A 10,314-nucleotide genomic window follows, 5' to 3' on the forward strand; every position below is an offset into this window, starting at 1 on the left:
GCATTCATAACCTGAAGCTCACTAATGATGAGCTGTTTTCTGAAGAAAACGATTCACTTTCATAGCCAAATCTTAGCACTACTATTGGTAAAAATGACTCTGAGAGTACTATTGGAGATTGGTACTTCCATGGATTTGCATTGACTAATGGGTATCAAGCCTGGACTCTCTTTGTGTACTGAACTCCTGATCCCTGAATCTTGTTGACTGAAGCAGAGCTGAAAATGTTTTACAGTAATTCTTTTGACAAGTGAAAAATATTTCATTAGTATTACACCAAGTCAATGTGAGAAATATTTAGATATGGAATGTGTGACACAACCACATTCATCTATCGGATTAGCAAAGGTGTCCTATACAAAAGAGAATACTCTTACACCAAACGGTTGAACATAGGATATCATTGTATGTGGCCGATAAATGAGCAATTGGGACTAACTCAGAAGCTGGATTGGTACATAATGACCTGTACAGTGAGGAAGCTGTCTAGTTGATTCAGGTGTAGAATATATGCCATTATTGAGCAGCATTTATGTCCTAGCAGGTAAACTTAGGTATTAATAGTTGATCTTATTTATAATCGCTGGTACAATATTTATGAGATTAAGACTTCTTTTATTTGTGGGATTTTCACCGAGTTGTTGTTATTTTTTTGTTGATTAACACTTATTTTATGTTTATATTCTCTGAGTAATGCAAAAGGCTATGCTTTTTTGAGTTAACTTATACGTGCAACTTATTGGGGGCATGCAATCAAGATGATCGAACTGTGGGAGCGACTGCTAATGCTTGCGCTAAAGTAAGCTACCTAGATCACAGGGGGTGCGGTCCTTCCATGAACCTCAACGCAGGATGCTTTGTGCATCGGACTCCTTTTTATGCGATCAAGATGATCACATCTTTAGGTTATTGAGGTGAGTGATCTTATAGTTGGCATTATAGATAAGAAACTCAGTCAGTTTGGGTTTTGGAGAACTCAAGAAATGTACCCTTGATTGTATATGAACAAGTACCAAAGGAAGGTCTGCGTTGTTCGTTTTAGAATTTCTGTGGTGGAGACTTGATATCATGTCAAGAGAGGAACAGATCACAGTTGCAGCCAATATCTCAATGACTCTGCTTATCATCCATTCAAGAAGTCAAGATATTTGATGGTACTAACACCACTATCCAAGAACATGACTCTACATGATCTTGCAGGAACTGCGGGCAGCTTCTTCGGGTGAGAATTTTGCCCAAGATAACCTAGTACATGTTCATCACTTGATAGTCCTTTGTAATTTTCGATCCAGCTTCATTCACCTTAGGCATATCCATGAACACTCATATTCTTGTTTCCTAGAAGTAGCAGATATATTCCTTCATTCTACCTGTAAACTTTATATACCCCCAGAGTCCTGGATTTGAGTGAATGCATCAAAAAAATGCATGAATATACTAGAGCTTTGATATGTCTGAGAAACCTAGATCTCTCAAACAGTCAATCCAGAAGCTCCCACATACGGATCTTGACATAAATGACTGACCCGCTCACCTGCTGCTTCAGGAAACTTCGCTTGCTTCCAAACTTTAGAAGTCAATTCTCTTACCTTTGAGGGGTGGATTGGGTATAAGGAGCCCGGGGAACATCAGAAGTAAGAGATATTCGATCCAAAGGCAAGAAACAAGTTGGGTTGTAGGGACTTCCAATGGGAAGTGGGAATAAAGAGCACAATTTGAAACTGACAAAGGCACCCACTTCATATGTGGTAATTCATAGAAAGTTAATAGTTCATTGAGAAGGTTACCGGTGGGCTGATGGCAAAGTCTTGGAAATAACTCTCGAATGCTTTAGCCACATTTTAAACTCAAAAAACTATGTATCAGAGCATATCCAGAATCAACTTTCCAGATTGGGGCTTTCTGAAACTGCTTCTGATCTACTATTAAAGCTTCTCAGAACACTTTGTATACAAGCGATGGATGGAGTTGCATATACTGGGGAAGAGTCCTATGATGGTGACACTCAAACCATTCACATCCATGGAACTCTAATAGTCAGGCTCTACCCTTACTTAGAAGAGAGGACTTGCACTTGACATATGAGCAGCATTCCATGCCTAAAATGCTGCCATCAGCAGTTATATCAAACTCATGAAATATTTATATCAAACTCCCCCAGTTTTTGAAGCTAATTTACAAAAGGTTAAGTATCAATTCCCAGAGAGTGCAAGACTAAAAGTAACTTTTATTTGGAAAACACAACACTGTCATCAGTAGTTAATGTAGCATCTATATAACCTAACTATGCGTGAGAGAAATAAAGCTGTGATAACCATAACATCCTCGGTGCGATGGATTAGGAATTTGCTGGTGAAAACTTGAGGGAAATACTATTGACACAATGGCGCTCATCTGTTGGAGTAGGGAACCCCTCACCCTTGAAAACATGACCAAGGTGGCCACCACAAGCTGCACAAGTAATCTCGATCCTCCTGCCATCGGGGTCAGCCTGAAAAGTATCCAAACATTAGACAGTGCCCAACATCAATTCTAGAAAAATTGCTTAGGACACATACAACATAAATACATTGAACAAGCAATCTCATGACTAAAAACATTCAAGAAAAATCAACGGGAATACCTTCTGTATTTCTGATGTTTTTCGAAAAATATGAATAGCATAAAATCACAGATGAGAAAAACTAAGCAGTTTTTTTAAAGGGTTTGGGGGGAGGGGGGAGTGCAATTAAAACAAATATAAATGAAAAAGGTTCAAACTAGAAAAGAGTAAAAGGACTAAGATTTCATGGAGCCTTTACTTTGTCATTATTTAAAGGCGTTGTTGGTGTTTTTGTGGTCAAATTCGAAAAAATAACTACTCCACCAAATAGCTTCAGGAATGACACACAGTTATCACCAGCATGCTTTGGAAAGGAAAGGAAGAAAAAGAAACATGGAACATAGCGAAAGGAAGTCAAAAGAAGGTAGCAGCATAGGGACGTAGACCTCCCTAAATATAAGGATAGGCTCTACTTTTGCTCCCCAGGTAGGGAGGGCATTCATATAATGTAACCTCTTATAGATACTCTATATTCTATCCCAGAAGTTAAGGGGGAGTGATGACCCTTCCCCCAAAAACAATAGCTATGTCCCCAGATAATGAGCATTATTGTCTAAAGATTTTAGAAAATCATATTTATCTGGCCAGGAGAAAGAGAAGGAAGCTCACAGTGCGATTAATAGCTCCCGGAAGACCCTCAAAGAAAGCTGGCCAACCACAGCCTGAGTTGAATTTTGTTGTGGACTTGTAGAGAGGAGTGCCGCATCCTGCACATTGGTAGATTCCTTCACCATAAAACTTGTCATACTCCCCAGTACCTGGATACCTGTGAAGTAATCCCATATGGTAAATTGTTAGCTTAATCAATTAATAAGCATCACGGTCATTCAACTACGTTATATTTCCTTGTTGAATATTTGAGTCTAAAGTAGAAGATACAGAATATATTAAATCACAAGCTTGATGACGAATTTTATAGGACTCAAATAGAAGATATAGAATATATTGAATCACAAGCTTGATGACGAATTTTATAAGCCGGCATGGTGAGTCTACACTATCCACGACGAGAACAAATTCAAGCAACTCTCCTTGAAGAAGCTCCAATCTTGCATTAAATCCAACTAGAAAGATGAGATTCTACAAATTAGCCTATAATATGCATACTCAAAAGTGATAAACTTAGATAACAAGCCTTCTACAACTAGGAGCTATGTCCTTGTGCATAGATTGTGGCTGACTGCTGCATGTCAGACATCGGCAATCTCCAGAATATGTAATGGTGTCCACTTCAAAGGTAACATATGAAACAGTTAAACGTCAAGAATCACAAAATTGTGTTAATCCTCATGCCAAACTGGTGTATAAATCTTGAAGGGAACTAAAGCAGTCTAGTAAGCACCATTAAACTGCAATATACATCGCACCTCCACCCCCCCACCCCCCCCCCACCCCCCCCTAAAAAAAAAAAAAAATCAAAGGAAAAAGAAAGAGATAGGGACAGAACAAATAACCAAGGAAAGCAAAAACCGTATGAAGAACCCTTTGCAATTGATTATGTGACCCCTAATATAAGGGGAATGCATCTAGAGTTCTTTGAGTGAAAATGACTCTCACTACAAACATTCATTTCAGAAGAAATTCAGTTTTCTTATCAAGATTAAAAAGCAATTCCTTTTGGTAAATCTCATTAAAAATCCGACATTTTCAACATTTCTTGCCATTCCAACAAAAGATCGGGTGAATTCAGAAAGTAACTCCATAAACTTGCATAACTGCATTCTATCCTTCATTAAACTTGGTCAAGTTACACAATTTCTCACTGACCTTACACAAATATTAGAACTGAGTTTCATACTGTTCAGTGGAGGTCATAGATTATACTGAGTGGGGTCACAAAGCTGCAGAATCTCATCAAGATCTCTAGCGACTTAAAACAGCACAACAATTCTGGGAGGTATAAAAGCCTAAAACAGGTCAATGATCAGTTTACAAGCTAGGAAGTAAACTTGAAATAACAAGCATTGCTTAAATAAGAACAGCAGCTCCAGAAAACTTGAATCGACGACAAAGGAAAAACAAAACTCGGCATGTAAATTAGGCCATGAATTTGGTAACAATCGCCTAAAATGACCGTCCATGACCCTCCACACGAAGAGAGTAAACTTAGACCTAAATTTGTTGAACATTACACATCTAGTCATAGGCCATAAGTTTGGACTAACAGCAATAACTGCTATTTTTGTCATCAACCAATAAATTCAAGTAAAGAAACTAAACTAGATATTTTTTATAGCTTATATGACAATAAAATGAAAGCAAAATTATACTATAGGTCTGGGCTTGTGAACAGATCTTTAGGGGTTTTTGTGTTGTACATACATTTCCCTGGTAATAAAATCTTTATTTACCCAAAAAAAATTATACTAATAAGAAAATCAGTAACACCATAAAAACCACTAGAATATTCCTAATTACCCCACAAGATTAACAAAGGCATGATGTAAAGGTAATGGATGTACCTCATAATTTATACTATATATACACATATCTTAAGATTAATAAAAAAGCCGTCCGGTGCACTAAGCTCCCGCTATGCGCGGGGTCTGGGAAGTGCCGGACCATAAGGTATATTAACATGGCAGCAACTTTAGTAGTTATAGTTACGCCAAGGCTCCCTTGATACACATATCTTAAGATTATTCTTCAGAATTTTCCCCCGAGATTTGGTGGTCTAGTAGTAAAAGGGTAGCATATGATGTGTGGATTAGGGGCACATCACGAGTTTCAACACAAAATGCTGCTATTGGTTTGGTATTTAAGTAAGGTACAGGGATGGGTCCATTATCCACCAAGTTTTAAACTAGTGGGATTGCTGGGATATAAATAAGATTAATTCTTTAAATATTCAACATTAGAGTGCATACAGTACGAATTCAAACTGTTGCAACCAATGATTATGTTAGAGGGAGAGAAGAAACAACATACTCAGTGCCTTTCTGTCTGAGAATACGGAACTGCTCAGGGGAGAGAATAGCACGCCACTCCTCCTCTGATTTCTGAACGGACCCTCCTGTTGCAGAAGCCATAGCAACAACCCCACCTCTCAAACCTCTCTTATTATCACTTGAAGGAACAAACCCAGATGAGGAAATGAGGGGATTTGACCTGAATTGGGTCTTAGAAATGGTGACTACCGTTTTGGCTTGGAATCTCAAGAATGGGCTGGCGTTGAAAATTGAAGAAGAAGCAAAAGGTGAGATTTTGAGAATCTGAGAACCCATCAAGATAAGCTTCTATAGTATTTATTTGTTTAGTATATTTTGTTTAATGGATGACACAAAGACCAATTCAAAGCATTTGTCTAGAGATGATTCTCTAACTACAAAGTCTACAACCGCTTCACAATTAACCACTTGTACCCGTTCTCTCTTTACTCCTTTTGTTTTGGTTTTTGGATTCATTTTTAGCCTGTCCCAACACAAGTAGTGCTCCATTCGTCTCAATTTAGACGACGTAGTTTGACTTGACACAAAATTTAATGTAATATTTATTTTGATTGTTATATATATTTTATTGTATCGTATCGTTAAATACGTCGTTACGTAATGACAAAAAATGTTACTTTATAGAATAATCGATTTGGTGTGGTCGCATCGTTACCTTATTTTTTTCTCTCATCTTGGGTCTGTTATCCAAGGTAAAGGGGAGATTGATAAGGATGTTACACATCGTATTGGAGCGGGTGGATGAAATAGAGGCTCGCATATGGTGTTTTGTGTGATAAGAATGTGCCACCAAGACTTAAGTACAAAAACTACAGAGCGATAGTTAGACCGACTATGTTGTATGGTGCTGAGTGTTACCAGTCAAGAAATTCCTGTTGGGTTTTTAAGGTATTTAATTAATATATTAAATACTTAAAAGAGGGTGAATGGGAAATGGAGGGAAATGAAATTTTTGAGTGAAATTTTAAGTTCCCCCTCCCTTGGCAAATGGGCATTGTCCCATATTGGAAGAGGAAGAGGTTTTTTATGGGTATATAAGCAATTGCTCTTCTTCTAGCTCTTAAAGAGTTGAGAAGAAGGCAAGCCTCGCGCCGTCGTCGTCGCTCGGCTCGGCTTCGGCTTCGGCTTCGGCTTCGGCTTCGGCTTCGGCTTCGGCTTCGGCTTCGGCTTCGGATTCGGTCAAATGATCGATTGATTGATTAACTTTTTGGACCAAATTTATTTGTTAATAGTAAAATATTAACAGAAATGTTATTAAATATTTGGTTTAATAACAAAATATTAATATTAAATTCAATCCGTTTTTCTGTTTTGGTAACAGAAAAGTAACTACCCTCTTCAATTTTTCCTCTTTATTTTCCCTCTTTATTATTGAGTAAATGGCCATTTATGTAATGGCATTTATGTTGTGGGCGTTTTGCATAAACAGCCATTCTGAAGAGACCCAACTTTGGCTATAAATACAACACTATTCTGCTCAGAATTTTAACTACAATTTTCTGAGTTTCCTCTCCTTCTTCTGCATACTTTTAGCATCAAAACAAAGCAAAAAGTAAGTGTGATTTGCTACCGAACTTTGTGTTCGCTGAAACACTGGGGTTTGAAGTACCACTACACCAGTGTGTAATTCATTCTATCCTGGGAGGAAATAATCGATAACCTTGGGTACTAGGAGGGGATTAAATTCCTTAAGGAAACACTGTGAATTCAGTGGGCTCGAATTGGTTTATGTCATTTCTGTTTATATTCATTACTGTTTATATTCATTTATATTTCCATAATTTATTTTACAAATACAATGTAATAACAATTCCATCTCCAGAATATGAGAGTAGCCGAAATGAGGATGTTGAGGTGGATGTGTGGGCATACCAGGAAAGATAAGATTATGAATGAAGTTATTTGGGACAAGATTGGAGTGGCCCCTGTGGAAGATAAATTGCGGGAATCAAGATTGAGATGGTTCGGGCACGCGATGAGGAGAGACATCAATGCCACGGTTAGGAGGTGTGAGAGGTTGACCATGGTCGGTCTGAGGAAGGGTACAGGTAGGCCAAATAAGTATTGGGGAGAGGTGATTAGGAAGGATATGTCATTGCTTCAGCTTACCAAGGACATGATCCTCGATAGGAAGGTGTGGAAGTCGAGAATTAGAATCATAAGTTGATAGGTAGTCGAGAGTTTCTCATAATCGCATCAGTAGTATTAGTATTATTCTTATATTTTTGTGTTCCTCCTTTGTTATTCCATATTGTCATTCTTACTAGTATTGTTAGTAGCATTCTTATATTTCTTATTTTTAGATCTTTGTTACATATATTGTTTTTATTATTTTTCTTGTGTTATTACTTTTGGTCGCTTCTTGTTTAGTGTTTCTTTAGCAGAGAGTCTATCGGAAATAGTCTCTCTACCTTCACAAAGTAGGGGTAAGGTCTGCGTACACACTACCCTCCCAGACCCCACTTGTTGGATTACACTGGGTTTGTTGTTGTTACCCTACCTTTTTATACAATACTTCTACCTCGTATCTTACTTCTTTTATAATATTACAAGTTTTTTCTTCATATTGTTGTTGCATGACATTATAAAACGACAACAAAACAAACAAGTCTATCCAAATATTATATACATCAAACAATATAGTACAATACAATACAATATTGTACAATACATTATGAAATGATACATAACAACCATCCAAACAAGTTGTAAGAAAAAAAAAAAGAATACTTTTAAAACATATGGACCTAAATGCTTAAGGGGTAAAAGCTTTGTGGGGGTCATAATATTTGTGTGGTTATAAAAGCTTATCATTAAGGATAAAGTGGGTCAAATAAAAAGCTTAAAGTTAAATTATTTTTAAATATTGAAATGTGTCATTCTTTTTTTAAAAGACTAGTAAGGAAAGCGTGTCATATAAATTGAAACGTAGGGAGTATCACTTTTCTATATTGAAAAATAATTATTTAACTTATTTAAGGTTTATTTGATACTACAAATTATAAAAAAAAAATTCTGTATATATATATCTAGATATTCGAATGGTACCATATAAATTGGGACGGAAGTAGTATTTTATATATCTAGAAATGTAATTTTTAAACTTAGTAATATAATGAAGTTCTTACTTTTTTTCTTTGTTCATTTGTTAAAGTCAGATTCTGAGTGTCGTTTTTGGAGAAATGTATTTGCAATTTACAAAATCCACTACTTTGAGGTTGCTTGGGCACGCCAAAGGATAATGCACATATGTTTTATAATGTTGGGCATCATTCATCAACGTGGACTATTCTGGACTCCTATTAGAGAGTTGGCGGTACGTATTGCAAATTGCCTGAAATTTGTGACGAATGCTTGGACCCGGCCAGCATCAACGTGGACTATTGTGGATGTCTAATTTAAATTTCATGTCGTGTAAGGTTTATAAAAGAAAAGTAATTGAGTAGCATGTAGATTAGTCAATACGTTTCACAAGGTGTAAATTTATTGAGGTGAGACGTATCAACATCCTTGAATTAAGTTTTACTAGTTAACATGATCATAAATACAAGGTTTCTAACATAATTGGTTCATATGTTTTATTCTTGTATACCGTCGAAATCAGGCACGCCCAATTTCTCAGGTTCGAGGGATCCCCTTAGGTCCGAGTTCAAGTAAGCTCAAGTTCGAGGTCGACAGACTAGACTCGAGCTCGAGGATGGAATGCAATGCCCGAAGATAAGAATGCGGGGAATACCGAAGTTAAGTATGCTCGACCCCGAAATTGTACCGTTATGGATTTGTAACAGAATGGGCTAGATTCCTGCCACTTCCACAAGATCATGGCGCAAATCTCGAAATAGGATTGTACGATTCCGTACTAGGCGGTTAGACAGTTGTACCAATAATATTCCTTACTGCAAATAGAAATGTACCTTATTTAGGGTTCCATTATTATATAAAGGGGACCCCAATCATTTGTAAAATCCATCTAATCATTGGCAAAGAATATACTCTCTACTTTTCGCTTACTGTTAATCGGAATTGTCCTTTCTCTTTACTGTTCTTATTTTATTGTTCTTGGTTCATCTCGAGGTCACTAAGCTCGAGGTCACTACTGCTAAGTACATTGGTTTGATTCACTTATTTCTTTCATTTCTACTTCATATTTTCTTTTTTTTTTTGGTCTAACTTCATATTTCTTGATTATCAATTAGTATTGAACTAAATCACATATCTTTAAAACCACAAATCAAATTTAATTGTTACTCGTATTTTCGAGGTAAACAGTTTAACGCCCACCGTGGGGCTAAAGATAATAGTGGTTATTTCATTACTGATTCTCATTACACACGTTATTTTTACAGTTTTTCTTGCCAAGAATCTTTGATTCTCTGGCTGAAACATGTCTAGCTCACAAAATGCACCTGTTCATGACAACGAAGGTCTTGGAGAAAACAACAATATAGGGGTCGGTGTACCACCAATAAACCCTGGGGAAGCGCCAAATATAGAACCAGTTGATGTTAGTTCACACATTGCTCTAAATGCGGATTTAGGCACAGACCCCGGAGGGAGTGTACGCAGGGAAGCTCGATCTGGTGGCCAAGGAACACAAGGAGTGGGTGATGGGGGAATCAGCCTCCAAGTGATATTCGAGATGCTGCAAGCTCAACAGATCGCCATTGCTCAACTTCAAAGTCAAAATAAGACTCTGAGTGTAGTTGAACATGAAAACACTTGACGTGCTGAACCAGCGCCAGAGAGGTCAACGGAAATGACTCA

At 37.2% G+C, this 10,314-nt stretch overlaps 1 protein-coding gene across 1 annotated transcript; it reads right to left on the reverse strand.

Annotated features, from left to right (window-relative positions):
• Nucleotides 1–2,120: 2,120 nt before the first annotated feature.
• On the reverse strand, nt 2,121–5,970 carry LOC109206265 (peptide methionine sulfoxide reductase B5-like). Its single transcript, XM_019369076.1, has 3 exons — nt 5,531–5,970; nt 3,212–3,368; nt 2,121–2,491 (listed from the first exon to the last, which is right to left on the reverse strand). The coding sequence occupies exons 1-3, from the start codon at nt 5,824–5,826 to the stop codon at nt 2,339–2,341; spliced, it is 606 nt and encodes a 201-aa protein (XP_019224621.1). The 5' UTR covers nt 5,827–5,970; the 3' UTR covers nt 2,121–2,338.
• Nucleotides 5,971–10,314: the final 4,344 nt, after the last annotated feature.

The sequence above is a fragment of the Nicotiana attenuata genome, unplaced genomic scaffold (genome assembly GCF_001879085.1).
Source record: "Nicotiana attenuata strain UT unplaced genomic scaffold, NIATTr2, whole genome shotgun sequence".
Classification (NCBI taxonomy): domain Eukaryota; kingdom Viridiplantae; phylum Streptophyta; class Magnoliopsida; order Solanales; family Solanaceae; genus Nicotiana; species Nicotiana attenuata.